Genomic DNA, 22,782 nt, shown 5'->3' on the forward strand with positions numbered 1-22,782 from the left:
GTTCCGAAACAGAACTTAATGTTGGCTTTTCGTTCGATATTCATACACTATCACTCCCAATAATGGCCCCTATTCAATGACGACACCAACCGTAAATAATATTACATTATTTTTTCGACCTTACAGGGCTGGGTTGCGTTCAGTTCCCAAGGTGATCGTATTGCTTTGACCCAAATAGAACAGATGATCGATGGACAGTACTACAAGTTGGGTTATTACGATACACAAGCTGATAATCTCTCCTGGTTCGACATGGAGAAGTGGGACGGTGGTAAGGTGAGTGGATGTCAACCGCCAATCATTTATGTTTTAAGTAAAGCCTTGTTCCTAAATTTACAGTTATTCATTTCGTGGTTCGAAAAATAAATAAAATTAACACATACGCAGTGTGTCAATTAGGTTTCAGTGTTGGCAGTGAAAATAACTTTTGAACGTGTTAATTTCAATATTTCTATTATTCGAAGAAATTTCCTCTAACCTAAATACATTACATCGACTGCGATACAAACATGCTGCTCATTTTGAGAAATAGCGTTCATCGCTAGCCTTGAAAAAGATCAATTTGAAAAGCTTTCGGCCTTGAGGAAGGCCATTTGAAAAGCTTCGCTGCCGATCAGTCGCTCGCTGGAATCGTGAATGAAAATCTTATTTTATCAGCATCAATATTCCACATGTCTTAAACATCTTCAATCTTCATTTGGATCCCAGTTCCCAGTGGTATTGATGTATTTAAATTGTATTTCACTGCTTCTTCAGTCGTTCTTTTTTCAGAACATCGTAGAGGCGCCTGGAACTGGTGTTCCCAATATGTACGTTTGTCGCGAAGTTTTTCACAAAGTGTAGTTCTCTTGGCCGAGTGTTTAATGTCACACATTATTATACCGTAGCTCCAGGTTCAATTTAGTTCAGGAAGGCAAATTGTCGGGATTCCAACTTCCTGTTTTCGACCAAGTAGGTGACGAAACGTGTGCTCCCGTGGCCGAGTGGTTAGCGTCATAACTAACATGCCGGGTGTTCGGGTTCGATTCCCGTTCTGGTTGAGGGAATTTTTCGTCAAAGAAATTTCCTCCGACTTGCACTGTGATCACGCGTATTCTAGAGCTTGCCACTCAGAATGCATTGCAAGGCGTGTCATTTGGCATAGAAATCTCAACTAAGTACTAATAAAAATGACGCAAGTAATACTACGTTGAGACGGCGAAGTTCCTCTAGGAACGTTAGTGCCATTAAAGAAGAAGAAGAAGAAGGTGACGAAACGTCGGTTCACTGCCGTCTTCAATATACAGGTGACCCAGGATATTGGCCGATACCCTCTCACGGAGTAGCTATTCTTGCTGAGGGCAAGTCAAGTGCAACTTAGCAACTAGCTACCCCTCAGGTAGCACTAGGTCCATCGGACATAACACAATGGGGGCGTATCCTCTCATTATCTGTACCACGGGTTGTATTGGAACCGTTGGCAATGATTATGGTAATTGAGCCCCTAAGGGCAAGATTACTAGCAGAACTTCAAGTAGCCTTAAGGCAACTACACCCAAAATTAATTTTGAGAAAATGTTATGACATCTTGATTTATCACATTAAATGAGCTGAAAAATAACAGAAAATTGCTACAAATATAGCATCTGCATAATATATATGCTATAGACAATACGAGCGAAACAACAGACACATTGCAAATAAGCACGCATTGAAGCTTTTTGCATACTTTGTCACATACACGACCTAGACCGAAAAGGATATAGATTCATGTTTATGCTCTCCTCCCTCTGAGAAAACTCTTTCCAACTTTATTTTATAATGAGGTGTAATATTATCACGCATTTATGCAACAACACCAGTAGCTATGTGCACCCAACCTAGCGTTGACTGAAAACATTTCATCTTTGGCAGAAATAATGCTGTGCTGGAGGGTCAAATGCGCCAATAATGAGCTGTTTCAAAAGCTTAAAAAAGGTTTGTATGTATGGGAGCAGACATTTATTTCTATCCATCTCTTTCCCACATGATATCGAAACTATTGAGCAGATCCGTCATGATTTTAGGGATAATACAAAGGTGTCGACGAGTTATTTAGCTAGAAGATATCGGTGTTCAGCTGCCACCAGTATTCCGTGTTTCACAACAAACACTGCTTACGAGACGAACAATGTTAACGCTGCTGTTGCAGTTTTGTGTTTGCAGACAAACATAATTTTTTCGTACCTGTATTTAAAAATGTGACAATTTTTGTTTTCGTAGTATGTTTGGCTATACGATGTTTACCAATATTTCACATGATGTTCAAACATGGTGTACAGTTTCTTTTGAATTTTTCATCCCAAACAACGGCAGTGTTAGAGTAGAAGAAGTGAATTGGACACCTCACCACCACCACTCAACAAACGGTGTGATTGTGTGTTGACATGGAAAAAATGCTTCCCTATCACAATGGGTGCTTCGTCTAAAATTTTGGGCAAATAAAATAACCCTTTTTTATCTCTTCTGAACAAAATAAGCTTCAATTGACTATCTTCACAATTGATCTCATTATTTAGTGTACGCATCAATTTATAAATTGAATTTATGTGACATTCCCTATTATTGGCTATTTGAGCAAGTACTAAAATTGAATAGAGCGTGGCGGAGATGTTTAGTTACTCACATCAAAATACCAAGAATAGGTGTAAACTTTCCTAAAAACATGCATCTAAAACAAATTTTTGGGTATTTATTTATTCATTTGGCCAGCATTTGTATGACGTCGCCAAATTGTGCACTCGGTTCCCAAACTCCAATTAGCAACATGCACAGAGAAAAAAGTTCTCATAGAAAGCTTCTTTCTATTCAGAAAATATTTTCTTTTCACAGGAAAAAGCTATGGATTATTTAATCAGACATGCAAAATGTGCATGAACTCATAGCCTCTGAGTTCATGCATTTTTTGCAATACGAAATAAAATTCTAGTTCGTTTCTGTGAAAAAGTATCCTGTATACCTGTATACTGTTTTAGGAGGAATTATTTGTTTCCGTGCATGAAAAGAAACGAAGAGCAATGAATACTGCGACAATGGGTGGTATGTTTTGTGCATGTTGTATTTGAATTATAAACACCATGTTTGTTTATGATGCGAGAAACGCGTGTGATCTATACATGTTTGTGTTTGTGCATCATTGGGTGTGTTTGGGATAAACATTGAACACTAGCGAAAAGCATGTTCGTGTTAAACAAAAACATGGAATTTGAACATCACGTGGACATATGTAAGTGTTTGTCGGAAGACTAGCTGCCACTATGACTAAAACGTTTTTGATTGGGTAGTATCAATTTGTATATATGTATTTTGATAATCTGAATCAATCGCTGAATAGGAGGAATGATCAATCCATATTAAATTTAAAGATAAAAAAACATTTCATAGCATTTCACATTGTGTTCTCTACTAGGTACCCCAAGACAGAACAATCGTGCGACGAGTTTTGAGAACAGTGTCGCTGCCATTATTCATCTGCATGAGCACTGTCTCCGGTTGTGGCATTGTAGTTGCGATAACACTCATCATCTTCAACATATGGCATCGGCATCGAAGGTAAGCTATTTCAATATTCGATTCTCAGGTTGATTCTCCATTTCACTTCATTCCTTTATAGAGTTATACAGTCATCACATCCCGTATGTAACACTATCATGCTTTTCGGAGTAATCACCTGTTTGGTGTCGGTAATTCTGCTTGGAATTGACGGACATTTTGTTACGCCTGAAAATTATCCCAAGGTATGTAAGAACAAAAGCTACCGTTAACTACGGCCATATTTTCAAAAATGTGTTTTTTTATTTATTTGGATATTGTCGAAGAAATTGTTTTGATGGTCTTAGTTGGAGTTGACATTTAAAATCGTTCGAAATTGTTCAATTTGTCAAAATGTCGTACGATATCGAGCATTTGGACGAATTCGCTAGCCGTTAATTGATTCGCTTGCTCGTTAATTGATTAATTGATTATTTTTTCTTTTATAAAGCTAAGCTACAAAACTAGTTGGCCTTCATCCTCGACACATCACATGCCTTACTTTTTTTATTTTTCTTTTCTTTTATCTTTTATTTCATTAAACCATCTGACTCACACTTGGTCTTGATGTTTTTCTTAAAACTAAACGACACTACTAATTCAAAATACAATGGTCCGAAGAGATAATAAAGCCAATAGGTCGAGCACATATTTGAAACGGACTGACATAAAACGAACAGAATTGTGCAACGCATAGTTCACACTGCGTCCTTCAAAATACAAGAAATTTCTGGTACGAAGAATACGTTCAGGCGCATACATATTAACATGCGCCAACAGTGCAGGCCAGTCTATTTCTCCGGTCAAAAGTTTGGCGACAAACATAGTCTGAGTGTTAAAACGTCTCCTTTCCAGCGTCTCCAGTCCTAACAGTTGGCAACGAGCCTCGTACGGTGGCAAGTTTAGTGGATCCCGCCACGGAAGATTCGGGAGAGCATTTCGCACAAATTTCTGCTTAATAGACTCAATCCTACAAATCCAGTTAGTTTGAAACGGGCACCAGTCAACTGCGCTAAACTCCAGTGTAGATTGAACTAGCGAGAGTATAGAGATCGCAGACAATGTGCATCACGGAATTCGCTCGTAATTTTAAGAATGAATCTCAACTGCCGGTTGGCTCTAGCGATAATTTCGTTGAAGTGCAGTCGGAAACTAAGCGCATTATCAAGGGTCACTCCAAGATCGCGGATGTGGCTCACGACAGGACTTTGCCTAAAATGGAGTAGTTGAACACAATTGGCTTGAGCTTTCGATGAAACGAAATAGTGTTGTATTTCGAGATAATGAGCGACATTTCTCAAACACCATTCTCCAAAGCAGTTGACCAGATCCTGAAGCCTATGGCAATCTAGTGCGTTCCTGATTGCCATATAGATTTTCACGTCATCGATGTAGAATAAAAAGCACCCAGTTGGAAGTATCAAGGACACTTCGTTGATGTATAGTGAGAACAACAATGGATCTTGGTTGCTTCCTCGAGGCACTCCCGAAGGATTAGAGAAAGTCGCATATTGTGAAGGTCCGATTTTGACACACATCCGTGTATCATACAGCATCATTGACAATGATTTTAAAAACTTTCGAGCAGGCGCAAAGTGATGTGATTCCTCGGTGGTTTTCTATGGGGGGATAATGAAGTTGCCTCCTAAATGACATAAAGTTTGCGAAAAAACGGCGCATATTTGACTTAAATTGGATAATTTTAAGTATGTTAAATAAAGCGTCAAATTTCGATCAGAAATACGACATTTCTTTTTCCCCAACCTTATATTTCCAAGCGGCATGAAAGCGAATATTATTTATGGTGTAAAAATGAAAATTACCGAAATTACCGGTTATCGCTTGTAAGATTACCGGTAATTCGGTAATGAAAAATGACCCGGTATTACCGGTAAAACCGGTTAACAATCCCTACTCGTATACTGTTTGTACAGAAAGCGATTGTACAAACGGTATTCGTTGCTCATCCGGTTCAGCTCTTGCTTAGCAAACGGACAGCTCAGCCTACAGAAATGCCGGAGAGCAGAGGATCGCAATCTCTTGAGTTCTCCCAGTCGTCTATTGCCCCAGACTGGTTTCCGAGCAGTCCTCCGCGCAGGTACGCAATCAGCGATGATACGAGTCATGACATCAGTAAAACTGGTAACGGCAGTATTCATATTCTAGATGGTCTCCAGAAATTCCCAGTCGACTTTATCTATTGCTTGATGTAATGTTGCGAAGTCAGCTTTCTGGACATTGAAGCAAGTCAGATCTGGTACATCTTCAAATCCAGTTGGCGTCGGTAGATTAATGTCAACTTCTAGTGCTGGGTGATCGTTGTCGGCGGCCTCGGTGATCGAGAACCTTGATAAAGCAGTATCATTTGCTAGCACTAGATCGAGCAAGCGGCCATTTCTGTTCAGCACTGGATTGATCTGTGTTAGTCCATGGAAAAAGAATCCATCGAGTAAGGCCAAGGAAGCAGTCGAAAAACGTGAACATGAGCACTCAAAAGGAGGTGGATCATTCGACGGAATGTTCCACACTAAACCAGGCTGATTGTAGTCGCCGAACGCATGTGCAACGTCCTGTGCTTCAAGCTGAGAAATTATGGCTTCGGTGGAATCAATATGCTTCTCAATACAGTTGAGATCAATAACACCGATACTAACGATCAAACCTTCCATCCGGATGTTGACCCAAAGCTGTTCGAGAGTATCATACACTGGAGTGGGATCAATAAAACCGCCTAACATGCATGAGATGGCTATCAAAACACCACCGCCGCGTGATTTGGAGCTGTTGCGTGGATTACGATCGTTACGATAAACGTTGAATGTGTTTCCAAACAGTTGTGGAGAGAAAATACGGTCGTCTAGACAGTTCCCCGTAAGAACGATAATGTCGTAATATAATTCGATACAACTGCGAAGAAGTCGTCGATTTTGGTGCGCAGCCCCCGAACGCCCTGATAGTAAAGCCGGTTAGATGTCACATGTAATCCTTCAGACTGAACAACAGGACCTGGATGGAGTTGCTGATGCCATTCGATGACGGGAGGTCTTACCTCCGGTGGCAGCGTGTCGTAACTGTGATTAATGTAACGAGTTATAACCACATGCCTTGCAAGGGTTTTGTACGGTTGGAAATACTTCTACGAGTTAGATCACGGACTAGACGTGTCCGTTTTATATTCGAAAACAGAATAACTAAAATATAAAAAGATAATTAATAATTAAATGAAATCATTTATGCATTCATATTGGATAACCACAGACTCTGTTGTACATTTCTAGATATGCCAAGCGAGAACCTGGATTTTATCTATAGGCTTTACGTTAGCTTACGGGGCTATGTTCAGCAAAATTTGGCGCGTGCACAGATTCACTACAAAAGCTAAGACAGACCCCAAAGTAAGATAAAATAATTAAAAAACACATGTGTATATATTCATGATGTTACCCATATCCACAGAAAAAAGTGGAACCATGGAAATTGTATACAATCGTGACGGGCCTGCTCACAGTGGATTTGGTGATTCTTTTAACATGGCAAATTCAGGATCCGTTGCAGCGGCGACTAGAAACGTTTCCCCTGGAGGAACCTCAGTCTTCCAGCGACGACGTAAAAATTCGCCCGGAACTCGAGCACTGCGAAAGCCATAACAATTCAATATGGCTGGGTATGATATTTATTGGCCCAAACGAATGGTGGTTATTGTCATATTGAAACATAATTTTTTTTCACGCACAGGTGTTATCTACGGATTTAAGGGACTCATACTCGTGTTCGGTCTATTTCTTGCGTATGAAACACGTTCCATCAAAGTGAAACAGATTAACGATTCACGATACGTTGGTATGAGCATCTATAACGTTGTAGTTCTATGTCTCATTACTGCCCCGGTAGCGATGGTAATCGCTTCACAGCAAGACGCATCTTTCGCGTTCGTCGCACTGGCAGTAATATTTTGCTGTTTTCTCAGTATGCTGCTGATATTTGTGCCAAAGGTAAGACGCCAGAATTTCATATTTTTCCTGTTCACTTTGCTGCATTCTTTTTATCAGGTAATTGAAGTTTTACGGCACCCAAAAGACAAGGTCGAGTCGAAATTCAGCAACGAAACAGGAGTTTCGAAGGAAGATGAAGAACGATACCAAAACATGGTAACGGAAAATGATGACCTTCAAAAACTAATTGCTCAAGTAAGAGATGTCTTTTGATGAACTTTTTGAATAATGCCTGTGAATGCTTGATTTTACAGAAAGAAGAAAAAATTCGAATATTAAAACAACGATTAGCTGAAAAGGAGTCGGGAGTGATGAGTGACAAACCTCCATTCGGTGATACATACACTGCAAGTAACAATGCTCAATTCAACAACAACCAGTTGAAAGTTGCAGCCTCGACAGGAGTCACACAAGGTAAGGAATCTTTGGTAGTCTCGATACAAGCAGATCACACGACTACTTCCGATTTCGATAGTGCCATTGGGGGCGGGTTGTCTATAATAACTCGCTCTTCAAGGGCCAGTCAGTCCGACAATGATTTTTCGGAGAGCTACTTGTAACCCGACTCATACAGGCAGTGTTGACGCAAACCTAAAAATCTGTAGTATTAAATATTTAACAAACCCTGTTGAAGATTTGCTATTTTGTATACGTCAATTTGAAGCTAGTGGTAAATGCACGAATGGTTGAAACAGATGCAATATTCTTATGAAATTTTAAGCCACAATGACCATTTTTTCGAAGCAAGAGTTATCTATAAAGCAAAAGGTTCAATGAAAACGTAAATTTCAAGCTTCATCATAAATTTCTGTTTCGCGTTTGGTTCATTTTCTACGATTCATGAATTAAAAAGTAAATTGATACCACTCTTGAATGACACCTTTCACAAAGTAGAATTGCGCCATCTAAAGGCGATATTAGTTGTTTCATTTTTATCGAAACTCACTTATTATTTTTATATCACCTTACATGCCTGGTTGTTTGTATTCGAATATTTGAAGAAGTTGTAAAAGTGCTTTGCGTCCATTGAAACTAAGGAAATATTTTCTATTTTCCTGTATTCTTGTTCCAATGAGTTTTAGTTCATTTTCGTCCAACAATCGGATCATCTATGCATTTTTCATGTCTGGGGCAACGACAAGTTCTAACAGTAAATGTTTCAATTTCGAAATGACTTTTTTCAACGCTATGTTCTAATTAGACGAATGAACTCTCAAATTCAAAGCATCTAAATAATAAAAAACTAAGCCAAACTCATTTTCTAATTGGCCTTTTTCGGTCTTTTTTGAAACTAGAGAAGAAGAAACTTTAAAGTTCGAAACTAGGAACAAAAAAAGAAAGCTAAACACATGTCTCTCAGCAGAAAGCGACATCATCAGTTCGTCTACTTCTCCAGAACCGATTTAACCAGGAGTTTCAATGTAAATTGCAAGGAACGAATGCGAGAATCGTTGAGGTTAAGGAAATTAGAAAAAAACATATAGACGACAGCGCGCTACTGACAAGCAGAGATGCAAATTTTTAAAAGAGCTGGAAAATTTTGAAAAAAAAACTGGAGAAAGCTGGAAAAAAATTTGAAAAACTGGAAAAAAACTCAAAGCATTATTTTTTTCTCAATTTTTTTATATAATGGGTATACAGTGACAGTGTCATTATGTAGCATTGGTACTTACGTATAACTGCCTCCGGAGCGTTATTTTCAATATGAATTAATTTTTTTCTTAGTTAAATTTATTGTTTACAATTGTGAAAGGGCGCCGCTTCTGACAGCGAATTGCGTCGTATTGCGTCACCTCGATGAATTGGGGCCGTCTCTGTTCCTTATCCACGTTAAATGGGAGTTTCACCACCCTATTACTTTACCCTCAGAATAAATTTTATAGCAAAAAAAAAAACTCATAAAAAATTGCGCTTCGTTGGCGTTAATACGTAAGTACCGTAGCATCTTGAAATTTCCAAAATCTGTTTATGATCATTATTAACATTATACATTTGTTTTACATTCTGTGTCACTCTTACTAACCCTGATTGTTCTTTATTATTGCATACTCGATTTTTGGAAGCTAGAATTCCGCGCATAGTTTTTGTTCCTGTTCTATTTCTTAGTTTTGTTTTGTTCAAATTGTATTCTGAAAACAATCGTTCAACGATTACAGAGTAATGCGGCAAAATCAGAAATATTGGAATAATATATTTTAAACTTAGGATAAGCAAAATGATTGTCATTCCTTTTTAGTGACAAAATTTTACCCCAAAAGAAAGAAGCATCCTTGCGTTCCTTTACAGTGAAGTCAGTAAAATCCAGGTTTCGGATCTCCCCAAACTCGTTATCAATATCCTGTTTTTTTTAAATACTTTGAGTAAAGTAGAGTTTTTCATTTTAATGCAAAATAACCTTTAAAAATCTGGTTTCATACTTGTACACCTGGTTATTTGTTTTTGTTATTGTTGAAAATCAGGAATACAATCTTCAGGAAAACTCTCTGTTGTGGTCCAAAACCATATTTTAGCATTACGTAACTTGTGTACGCATTTTACTACATATCAGCACGACTAGAAATGAGTAGTCGAAAAAATATTCACTAAATTTTTGATGAAGCTTGAACAGTATAGAAAAAACGAATGATAAAATCAATCTAACAAACAATTTAGTTGACTGCTTATTTTGTTATTCGAATGGACAAGCGTGGTACCACAACTCAATAGTCACTTTTCTAAATTATGGTGAAATTTTCGGATTTTTTTTAGTATACATCAATATATTGGTAAAACATCATGTATAACACAGTTTTCAGAAAACTACAGAAGCTTGATGATTGAACAAGTAGGAGTCACACGTACTCAATATATTCTATCAAATTGTGAATTATAACTTATTATTGGCAATATCATGTAATGATCGATCTAGTTTCGATAGAGTCTGTTTGATTATTCAACAGATAACAGTCCAGTAAAAGAGAGATAAGCGTATATAAAACCAACATATTTGCTCAAATTCATATCATAAAACCGTTAAGAGTAAACATCGAAAATTGGATTTAAAGTTTTACATAAATTTAAAAACATTTGTAATGCATGTAAAATCTGTCGATTTGTGAATGCGAGTCTATTCTTTTCTAGTTTTGTGGCATTTGTAGAAAACATAGTTTTGCAATCTCCGTTTACTTAAAAGCATATATTTTGAGTGTTCATTTAAAAAAAATAATTGTGCATTGCTACGATTACATATTTCTGCTTATTTACACATACGTTATTTTTCTCCCTTTATTATCATTTGGCATTAACCTAATAGAATAACGAATATTTGCATTTATTTTGTGTTGTTCAAATAAAAAAAAAATTTGCGGAGAGCTTGTGCTAAATAATGTTCTGGTAGAATCTTATATATAAAATTCTCGTGTCACGATGTTCGTGGTCAAACTCCTCCGAAACGGCTAAACCGATTCTAATGAAATTATGCACAAAACGTTTGTTAGCCATGAGAATAGGTCGTAAACTATATTAGATACCGCTATGATACCGATTACTGTATATTTACCGTATATACACCAATTAGGGCGACACTATGCGAAAAAAAATTATTTTTTTTCAATTTTCTTCATTTCATTCAATTTTTTTTGGCATTTATTTAAATTTGGTTTCATAAAAAACCAAAACGTTTGTTAGCCACATTCATTCAATTTTTTTTTGGCATTTATTTAAATTTGGTTTCATAAAAAAACATAAAAACCCAAATTTTCATTCTTTTAACCCCGTCCCATTTTCTCTATTTTCTATTTCGCGATTTCACGATTTTAAACGAAATGCGATAAACACAATATCCAAATAAAAAACTTAACAACATTGAGCTTCGTGTTCTATTTCTGTAAAATAGAAACGGAATTTTGGGTGGAATAAACACACTTTTTAAACGAAAAATATTGATGGAAATTTGTATTTGTATACTATACTCTTTCAAATATGTTTTGTATGCAACAAAGTGACACATTTTCTACAAGTGGGTAGTGTACAAAAATTCTGTCTGATAATGTTTTTTTTATATTATGGATAAAGTTTTAGCGGAAATGTAGTTAAAAAATATAGAAAAAAAAGTTGAGTTAGGGTATAATTCAAGTATTCTAAGTATTCAAGTAACATGAAAAAATAATCTGTTTTCAAATGTTACCAATGTAAAATTGTTTTCGGTTTGCTAATCGGATAGGGAGTAGATTGTTCCACAACTTTTGTTTTTGATTAAGGCAAGGTTGCCGCATTTCCATCCAAAATATATATTTTTTATCAAGGCTCATATGGCGTTAGCCTCACGGGGCCGGGAGTTCACTACTTTGACAATTTTTCTTATTATCTATGTTAGTAATATGTAACCGATTACTCGCGGTTGGCTCGAGGTTAGTATTACAAGTGTTTTCGTAATTCGGATGTTGCTGTCTCCAATGCTCTGTACGTGTGCCTGACACGGGATACTTCCTATTGGGATGCAGCTGACCCTCAATCAGCAACGCCCCCCCTAGTCTGTACCTCATATCTAGCGTGGTGCGTCTTTCTCGACTCGAGGAATCCAGGATAGAATGGTCACTAACCGGCGCAATCATCAGTTCATGTAGAGTTGTCATGAGCGGTACAACCTTTGGCTCTTGTTGAATCATCAGTGGACTGCACAACCTTTGGCCCGTGTATCTGTAAAGAGTGTGTGTATGTATTGCCGCGACTAAGTAAAAGTTTATCGATCGGATAGGAGGGATATAAAACGGGGACACAACGAAGGAAACATCATTAAACGTTGACATCGGCGTTCCTGAGGAACAGGTATAGATGAAGCAGAAGATCAGGATCACGGCTACCTAAGATATCCCGGACGGAGATCTCCGATTGTCTGCCTTGTGCCGCATTTCCATGAATCGATTAAATTTGAGTCGAACAGATTTCAGAATGCAAGAGCCGATTTCGTTCAAATCGTTCAAATCGTGGAATCCGATCGGCTTTCAGACCAATCGGATTCCGAAATATGGGTTAGTGTTTGATATTGTTCCCCACAAACATGGTTCATGGCCTATGCGGTGATCTGAAGCTTTTACCGCCTTGCGTTGCAGATGGAAAACACGATCACAAGGGTAGGTGAATATCCAATGTAAAAGCTAAGAAACGGACAACCATTGACAAATATCAGTAACGCAGACTTTGACGGACTGAAAATCGTTGGGTATTACCACATTCGCCTCAGCTGAGCAAAACGTTCAATGTTTATATTAGTGTTGAGTTTCTCCGTTCAGCGAAAAGCAATATAAAAGTCCGTGAATAAGGCAAGCAATATGGCTGTGTTTCAAATTCAGAATATCGATGTGACTACTTCTCGATTGAATGACAACGACGAAATAATGCGCCAACAAATTGGCCAGTATATCAACACCAATGAAGTTGTCATATCTTTGGTTTCACAATTCATGAACGGGACCCAACAGTCATGATTTTGGCTATCCATTCAGAAAACCTATTTTTCACTAACGAAACCGTAATTGAAAAAAATGAATATTTATTTTCTTTATTTCATTTTATACTTTTAGATAAAAATATATTACTTTCTTTCACTTCACATTAACAAATATTAACATTATTCTTTTTTTACTTATTTACATATTTTACATCAAACACATCAGTTACGTAAATGAAATACATTGAAATAAGATGGTTTGAATGATTTGTTTTTTTTTATTGTTGGCGGTCATCGTCCAAATCGCTCAATTCCTCTATATGGCATAGCTCTTATCGCCACATATTCGTTTGATCTTCATCAACGAATGGATCAAAAACGTAAAACCATTCAAACATACGTACAATATATTAGTTATTGTTCATTAAATTACCAAAATATTCACTATATATATAGCTTCACTGACTAACAACAAGGCCAGCATCGAGCATCGTCAGGCATACACCTAGTATTAGCGTTTGAGAAAGTCAAGTGTTCATGAGTTCTTTTCAAGCAATGTGTAGTGTTACCATATCTACAGAATAATCTACAGATTTTTGAAACTTTTTAAAAGCAACAATCTGTATATACAATATATACAGATATCATCATGTATATATATCACAGATTTTTATGGTTTCATACAGAATTTACAGATTTTGGAGATAACATTCTAATATTAGCTATGACTAGATGTCAAAAATATGTTAGTACCTCATCTATTTCATTTATATAGGGGAAGCGGGAGCATAGCGGTCATCTTAAAGAATATGTCCATTTCCAGCGTATCCATACCGCTTCAATTCCCGTTTAGCGGTGAATAAGAGTACATTTTCATCATTAGAAAAAAAGTTGAAAATCGAACATTTTTTTTGGCCTGGATGTAAAGGTGTCACCTAATGGGGACAAAGTGGACACATATCATACAACGTTCCGCATAACGAGGCTTTGTTTAGTTGGTGGCATATTTTTCCAGGGTCAAAGCCACAAAAGGGACCAATTGAAGCTTTAGTAAACAGAGCATTTTAAGTCGTTAGTCACCTCAGACCACTTTGCCCCCAAACATGAAAGTAATTTCTATGCGAATTAATCGCTGAGATTGAACAAAATATCTGTTTACCTATCCTGTAATATGAGAATAGTCGTCCAAACTGATGTCCAAGATATCAGATATGATGTGATTTGTCCAAGATATCAGATCGAATAAACTAATGTTCACGAGAAATTTCTCAGATACTATGCGCATAGAACTACGGTCGAATCAGAGAAGAGAAGTGGAACTTGAGAGAAAAAAGTGGCAACGATTTGTGGTAAGAAAATGTAAACAGTGAAAAAATTGACAGATGGTTTACGCTCTAAAAATTGAACATATTGTTAAGATGTCTCTAAGAGGGTGGGAGACTTCATATATAAGGTGGGAGGTTCGTATATAATGTTAGCATCATCATGATAAACACGGTGAATGGGATAGAAATTATGAACTAAAAATTGAATAAAATATACATATAAACGCTGAAACGCTGTGGACAAATATTATAATGCATTTTTATCGGCTTATGTATAATGCATTTTCAAAGTAAACCCATATGTATTGTAATCATAACTTGCTGTGCTATTCATAACAACATTTTGGGTCGTATTCCACCAATGATGACAAATGTGTAATTTACGAATGAAGCTTCGCCATAGAACCTGAACTGAAAAAACTAAAATGTGGTAAGAGCATCAGTTGAAATATTTTAAAGCATTCTCATCGGAATAAATTATATGATACAATAATTATACGACTAAATAATGTATGTACGCTTAAAAAACAACATAAAAATATGATTTCTGAATAAATTTCTTTTTTTTTCAGTTTCGAATACACCCCGTAAAAAGCCATTTTTTTAAATACCCTCTGTTGGTATTGTATCTAGAATTTACAAGGTAATGAAACGTTAACGTCAATTAGTTTCTAGTAATCAGCTTTTTAGCTGCCGGGGAAATTAACACCAAACTATATTTTTTAATATTATATATATTCCATGCCAATTATTGTTCGTAATTGTTCTTTATAGTTTTCATTCAAGGGCGCTACATTTTTTTATATTTTTTCTCGAAAGCTGAGGATTTTTTAGATAACATATCCAAAAATGTGTTCTTCCTCGTTTTTAAATTATGATTTTTCAAATTTAACCGATGGTTCAAAAAATCATTTTTCTCCTTTTTTCCAAAAATTAAGTTTTTCAAAAATTCATAACTTTTGATCTACTGAACCGATTCAGATAATCGACATAGTTAATTAAAGTCAATAATAAATAAAAAAAAAATATTTTTTTTATTTATAGAAAAACAGATACAAATTAATACAATGTAATAAAACAAAATTATTTTTTTTTGCAATATTTTTCCAAAAAACTCTAGGCTTTAATTTGATATACCTATCATCTGAATCGCTCTAGCAGTTCAAATGTTATGAATTTTTGAGAATAGGAAAAAGGGGAAGAAATTAATATTCCGAACTACTATCGGTTAACTTTAAAAAATTATAACTCAAAAAAGAAAAAAAGAACATATCTAATTTTGAGTTAATAATCCTCAGTTTTCAAGAAAAAATATAGAAAAAAATATAGCGCCGTTGGTCCCGAAACCATGTAAACTATAAAAACGGATACAATTATACAATTAAGAATTACAAAAAAAATATTCAAATTTCTTGCAAGTTTGATATTTTTTCCAAAAAAGACTAGCTAATTAACTTCAATTTGATGTACCGATAATCCGAATCGGCTTAATGGTTCAAAAGTTATGAGTTTTTGATAAAAGTCATTTTTGAGAAAAAGTGAAAACAATCGAATCACCCCAGCAAACATTAAATCGTATAACTTTGCACATGATAAGTTACATAAGTCGTATCAAATCACAATCGCATAAAATATCAATCAAAATATCGATCATGTATATCTAAACTCGCATAAAATGCAAAAACATCATTAACTTCCTTGAATAGTGGATGTGAAATAATCCACTTTATATATATATATATATATATATATATATATATATATATATATATATATATATATATATATATATATATATATATATATATATATATATATATATATATTTATATACACATATTAATAAATATTTTCAAACGAATACATTTATCAAACAAACTGCAAAACTAAATACTTTTATACTGTGCCTTAATTTTTTGAGTTTAACGTTCAAAGACCCTTCAATAAAAATGGCATTGAAAAACTGAGTAAAACTGACATACAATTATGACGGATGATTGCTTCTTGATTGGCGCGTGCTCCAACTGGCGAACTGCCAATGAAAAGGCACTCCAACTAAAAAAGCGCCAGTAAGCAAATGGTACTATAAAACTATAAAACTATAAAAAAAATATATAAAAAATATACGATCGAAGACTCTTTTTGTCGTTTATGAGTTTGTTTTTTTTAAGTTACTACTAGGCATGTTCGCGGATTAATGGAAATATATGATATGTTGATCCTTGAAATAAGTTTGAAAGTTAACAATTGAAAAAAAAAAAATCATGTGAATGGAGACGACTTTTGTGTACAGCACATGCCACTGGGGCCTTTTGCTGATTAAATAAGTAAGATTTCTTCCAAAACGTCATAATTTTACAACCATTGAGTCGATTTCAAAAATCGTAATATCAAATGAAATCTTATTCTTCTATGAACTTCAATTTGTCATTCAAACAAACTCAAAAATTAAATACTACATAAAAACTTTAATTATAAAGTTTAGAGAATTTGCGACTTAATTTTCCACAATTTCCTCTTTCACACCAAATTTCTAACTTGTCGCAATTTTAAACCTCTCAAAATGAATTGTCAAAATGATAGGTCAAAGAACGAAAAAAAGGAAAAATTAACAAATAATGGGGGGTAAATAATAAAGCAAAGGTAATCATGGATTTTTAGTAGACGTCTCATAAAAATATTGAAAAAAAACATTCCTTTTTTAATTTCTCTTTCGAATTTTGATAAAATTGCACTGAATAGCAATATTAATATTTGAATAAACTTATGTAACATGTTTATAACATGTTTATATAAACCTTCCCATCTTCTCATTCTTCATTAAAGACCTTGCGTCAAGACAGCTAGAAATCCATACACTCTCAAATCAAGTGTGCCTGAAAAAATTATATTCTTCACGTAAACAAGCGATGAAAATGTGGACACTTTTTAGTCAGTGAATTGTATGGAGTTCCACTGCTGTGGTCGAATGGTTTTCAAAAGAGCAATTTCTGTTTTTATTTATATTTTGACATGCGACAGCTGTATTGGTACAGTGTAACTCAAAAGTCATGAAACTCATCGAAATTGAGGTGACTATCAATATGGCAGCTACAGTCAATAGTTATACTACCAAACAAGCAGGTGACCACTTTGCCCCCACCACCCCTAACATTTGAATCGGACTGAATGCAAGTAATCTTTTTTTGACATTGATGTGAAGCGTGATGTCCTGCTTTCTCATATTCGACATAAGGCGAAAAAATTCAAAAGTCTACGTCGTAAATGAGCCTTACAATAAATAAATATCACTGTTTGCCTTTTTTAACAAAAGTAAAATGAATGTAAAGCTCGGAGGCCCGCTCATACTGTCGTAAAGTTCCACTTTGTTTTGGGTTGTAAGGGTTGAAAATATTGAAAAGAACCATTAATACATTTTTGCGTAGGCTTACGTCATTCGGAAAGATATTGTGAATAAAAAACGATCCCGTCGAAATAATCGTCTAATTTTGAACGCTATTGCGCAGTCATTTCTTTATTTATTCATTTATTTTTTATTATCTTTATCGCAAAATCTCATCTTTTTAGTATCTCACAGACTACAATAAATTTTACAATGTATTCATCAATTCATTTCGACACTTCCTAACAATCTATTGCGATATGGAAAATTAGAAATTTTTCAATAACTATTTCGTCAAAGTTGCGTGGAAATGAAAGCTTTTAGTTTACATTTTTGTACATCGAAAGGCGTTTCCCTAGCACGGACTAGAAAATCAGTCTAGTCAGTTTTCTGAAAAAGCATTGAAAGATGAAGTACCCGACCAGGTTACGGATTTTGACAATCCGAACATTGGAGACTATTTCCTTGGGGACAAACCGTATGAAGGAGAATTAAAAACTTCGTGTTAGACTGTGGAACACAACATCCCATTCACGGCTGTTGATATGCTGGGTAATGTACGTACGCTTGACCTCGATTCAAAAGTTTTTCCAATGAAAGAACTAGACCAAATATTCGAACTTTTAACTCTTTGCGGTCGTATGTCTGCTTTCAGTCACCATAGCAACGCATCATACTAAATACTTTATTCAATCGTGTAATAGTTCACACTTTTTCTAGATAAATTTTAATGTCTAGTGAACCTGTTCATGAAATAATACAGAGCTTCTATGAATAATAGAAAACGGTACTGTGTTTAGATGAAAAATTATTGGCGTGGAAAGATAAAAGGATCTCAAATCATGATTGATGAGTCAACCTACTTTGGCTATTGCCGATCATTGGCTATTGCCGATCGTATTTTTGATGAAAAGAAGTCAGGTGAAATATACATTCTATAGTTCAATTGAGTTGAACAAATCATTGGAAATGCTGAATTAATCCGCAACAAGACAACTCTCACTGGAATTCGCTACGTGAACACCCTTTTTTCTATTTATTTGGCTCAACGTCTTTACAACGTTGCCTGATTTACAATTCTTCTCCAATTAACTCGGTTCGTGGCTATCTCTCTCCAATTCCGCGGGCACCACGCGCTCATCATGTCCATGTTCTACATGGTCTAACAACCATGCTCGCTTCGCTCCTCGTCGTCTCATACCAGCCGGATTCCGATGAACATCATTTTTGCAGGATAGTTGTCCGACATTCTTGCATGTCCTGTCCAACGTATCATTCAAACTTTGATCACTTTCTGGATACTCGGTTCAACGGTGAGTTGCGTGAGCTCGTGATAATGCATCTCCGGATCGCCGAAGATAATGCTCCGGATCTCACGGCTGGTATCATTGTCAGACGTTACCATTGAGCCAAGCTAGACAAATTGGTCCACTACGTCGAACTCATCACCGTCGATCACCACACTACTACCTAATCGGGTCCTGTCAATGCCAAGCAAATTAAACGCCGCCGTCTCATAACACCTTTAGCACAATGTTAAACACCAGGCAAGAGAGACTATCACCTAGGCGAACCGCTGCGGGACTCGAATGTATCAGAAAATCCACTCGATATTCACACACAGCACTGTATTTTATCCATCGTAGCCTCAATCAGTCTTATCAGCTTCCCGTCCATTATTCTCCATAGCTTTTTTCGTGTTATTGAATCATTTGCGGCTTTGAAGTCGATGAATAGATGGTACGTTGGGACTCTGTACTCACGGCATTTCTGAAGGACTTCCGCATCTTGTCAGTAGTAGACCGACCTTCGATGAAGCCGGCCTAATAACCTCCCACGAACCTGTTTGTGAATCGCGATAGACGAGGGAAGATGATTTGGGAAAGCACTTTGTAAACGGTATTCAGGATGGATTGCACGAAAGTTTTCACAGCATAGTTTGTCGCCTTTCTTGAAGATAGAACAGATAAATCCACGTTTCCATTTCTCTGGTAGCTGTTCTGTTTCTCAAATTCCCAAAGCCTTTTCGGGATGCATTGAGTTACCGGTAGGGCGCGTCTCATGAGAACGATGTAGCTGTTCGAGTTTTTCACACTCCTCCTCTTCCTGGCGACGCTCCTCTCCCCTGAAGAGTTGGGTTTGGTATTTCCGCTTCCTTCTATATCGACGGGTAGCTTGATGCATAAATTAGCTCCCATGCAGTGCTCTTCTCGTGTAACACTTGCTGACACTCATCATCGAATCACTCGTACCGTCGTCTTCGTTGCACGTGTCCTAGGATGTTCGCCGTTACGTTGATTATGGCTTTTTTAATCATACTCCAACAGTCTTCAAGAGGAGCTTCGTTAATTTGGTTCTCTTCGGCAGTGCAACTTCAAGCGAATGCGCGTGGTTTTCGGCGAAATCGGTACGGTTGTTCACAACGGAGAGTTTTGGGCGTTATAACCATCACCAGGTAGTGGTCCGAATCGATATAAGCGCCTCGGTAGGTTCTGACGTCATTTATGTTCGAGAAATGCCGACCGTCTATCTGAACATGGGCGATGGGTGTATTGGTGGGAGAATTTGTGTTGGAAGAAGGCACTGCGTACGGCTACATTCTTAGAAATGGCGAAATTGATGAGTCTTAGGCCATTTCCATTTGTTAACTGGTGTGCGCTGTACATACCAATTACAGGTTTGAATTCCTCCTCTTTACCGATCTGAGCGTTGAAATCTCCGATGATAATCTTGGTGTCATGTTTGGGCAACGTTCGTATTCGCGTTCCAGCTGCGCGAATAATTCGTCATTATCATCATCGGAGTTTGCAAGGTTAGGGCTGTGCACATTAATGACATGCTGGCCTCCTTAATGGCAACCAACCAGTCGATGTAGAATTGTGACAAGGGATAATGATCGGCCTGCATGACCTTTGTACAGTGATATAAAGGCTTGGTAGCATCAACGTAATCTCTGACAGATCCCCAATCACCCTTGCTCAAACCTGAAAATGTAATTTATCTTTTTTACATTTATTTATTGTATTTACCACCCCAACGCGTTGGTGACCAAAGCGTAGAGAGGGCAAGTTGTTGAATCTCAACGAACAGCTTATATTTAATTTGACTTAGATGTAGACTGCTTCCGTCATGTATTTAAGATTCGGATCAGCTTTATCAAAAACATCCACAATCGCAAGTTGGAGGGAATGAACCGCACACCGAACGAAGGGTATACGTGCGTCCCACTCTAGCTCAAGTTCTTCAATGAGGTCTCTTTCCTTAGTATGTTCTCATCATCTTCGAATAATACAGTCGATACTGCAATGGACTCCTTCAGCAAGGATTTATTTTTTTACGGCAGTAACCATATTACTGCCGTTGTCTACAGAAATGCTAAAATTTGCTTCAACTTCAAATCGTAGACACGCAATGTTCCCAGTATTTTATCACGCGAAAACACAGCCTCTGGTCTACTTCAATCATTCCTACAACAGAGATCAATATTAATAAGTAGCCCATAAATAAATAAACGAAAACTATAAATAAATAAAATAAACATAAACAATATACCCAAGGTTCGAAACACTAATTTTCCGGTGAGTTCGTACTGTGCGTTGATTCCGAGAACGTGACGATCGTGCCATGAACAGAATCCAACTTGATAGACACCAACTTGTGTTTCATCTCGTCTGCCATATCGATTTCATTTTGCTTGCTGCTGCAGAAATACAAAACATGATGTTTAATCTGGATACTTTTGTGTTCACAGCATCTACTATAGGATCGAGATGAATCGTATCTTCTTTTCAGGTTTTCCTTCGAGAAAGAGCCCTTTAATTTCCGCTGCCCTTTTATGTTTGGTCCGGAAGTGTCGTACCAAATTTTCTGAATCTAAATCTCGAAAATCTGCCAAGAGGGGAGTAAAGGAAATTTTAAAAAACCAACAACCGATGCCACATAACATAAAAATGCTAAAACGTCGAGAGCTGGTGTTATCTCGAAAAAAAAAATTTGCCCGAAAATCGACTTTTCGGAACTTAGCCTGAGTGGTCAAAAAATCAAAACTTTGAGTGCTTTGAGGCACCTCTAAATCATGTTCGATTGAGCTGAAACTTTGCACAGATCATTTTTTTGGGGCCAATAAACAAAATGTACATGGTCGGTTTTTTAAATTCGATGATGATTTTTTTCCATAAAGCCATTGCCACCTTAATACACATGCACCCAGCCGGGTGACGTCTTTAGAGAACCCCCATTGAACTGACAGGAGCCAACATATCGGGTATCCCACTGACATTTTCCCTTTGTTTTCATATCAATTGGGTATCCCACTGACAGTTCTGCTTGAGATTTTGCTAACGATCCTAGCATCAATCATAGCACCCGGCTGCATGCACCACTGTCAGGATCAATTGCACAATAATGATTAATGCTTTCAATCTTGCAACACTGTTTTGTAATTTCGGCAAATCTTTTCCGGCCGTGAGCTCGCTTCCTCTGCGAAGAGGGATACTCAAACACTGTTCGACATAGTTTTTTTTTTATGTATATATTTTATATATAAAATATATATTTTTATTAAGGCTCATATGGCGTCAGCCTAACGGGGCCGGGAGTTCAACATTTCGACAATGTTTGCTTACAACTATGTTAGTAATATGTAACCGATTACTTGCGGTTGGCTCGAGGTTAGTATTACAAGTGTTCTCATAATTGGTATGTTGCAGTCTTCGATGCTCTGTACGTGTGCCCGACACGGGATACTTCCTATTGGGATGCAGCTGACCATTAATCAGCAACGCCCCCCTAGTCTGTACCCCATATCTAGCGTGGTGCGTCTTTCTCGACTCGAGGAATCCAGGATAGAATGGTCACTAGCCGGCGCAATCATCAGCTCGTGTAAAGTTGTCATGAGCGGTACAACCTTTGGCTCTTGTTGAATCATCAGTGGACTGCACAACCTTTAGCCCGTGTATCTGTAAAGAGTGTGTGTATGTATTGCCGCGACTAAGTAAAAGTTTATCGTTTGGATAGGAGGGATATGAAACGGGGACACAACGAAGGAAACATCATTAAACGTTGACATCGGCGTTCCTGAGGAACAGGTATAGATGAAGCAGAAGA

General features: G+C 36.9%; 1 protein-coding gene and 1 long non-coding RNA gene across 2 annotated transcripts in view; one reads left to right on the plus strand and one right to left on the minus strand.

Annotated features, from left to right (window-relative positions):
• LOC129774930 (gamma-aminobutyric acid type B receptor subunit 1) overlaps window positions 1-22,782 on the plus strand; it is a 111,979-nt gene that overhangs the window by 81,247 nt on the left and 7,950 nt on the right. Inside the window, exons 9-16 of the mRNA XM_055779024.1 lie at window positions 127-276; window positions 3,428-3,570; window positions 3,632-3,755; window positions 6,828-6,944; window positions 7,006-7,213; window positions 7,285-7,541; window positions 7,599-7,736; window positions 7,796-7,955. Of these exons, the coding sequence (XP_055634999.1) occupies window positions 127-276; window positions 3,428-3,570; window positions 3,632-3,755; window positions 6,828-6,944; window positions 7,006-7,213; window positions 7,285-7,541; window positions 7,599-7,736; window positions 7,796-7,955 (1,297 nt within the window). The remainder of the gene's footprint in view (window positions 1-126; window positions 277-3,427; window positions 3,571-3,631; window positions 3,756-6,827; window positions 6,945-7,005; window positions 7,214-7,284; window positions 7,542-7,598; window positions 7,737-7,795; window positions 7,956-22,782) is intronic.
• The window catches only part of LOC129774937 (uncharacterized), a 51,967-nt gene that overhangs the window by 20,249 nt on the left and 8,936 nt on the right, over window positions 1-22,782 (minus strand). The window lies entirely within an intron of this gene.

Source organism: Toxorhynchites rutilus, chromosome 3, assembly GCF_029784135.1.
Source record: "Toxorhynchites rutilus septentrionalis strain SRP chromosome 3, ASM2978413v1, whole genome shotgun sequence".
Taxonomy (NCBI): Eukaryota; Metazoa; Arthropoda; class Insecta; order Diptera; family Culicidae; genus Toxorhynchites; species Toxorhynchites rutilus.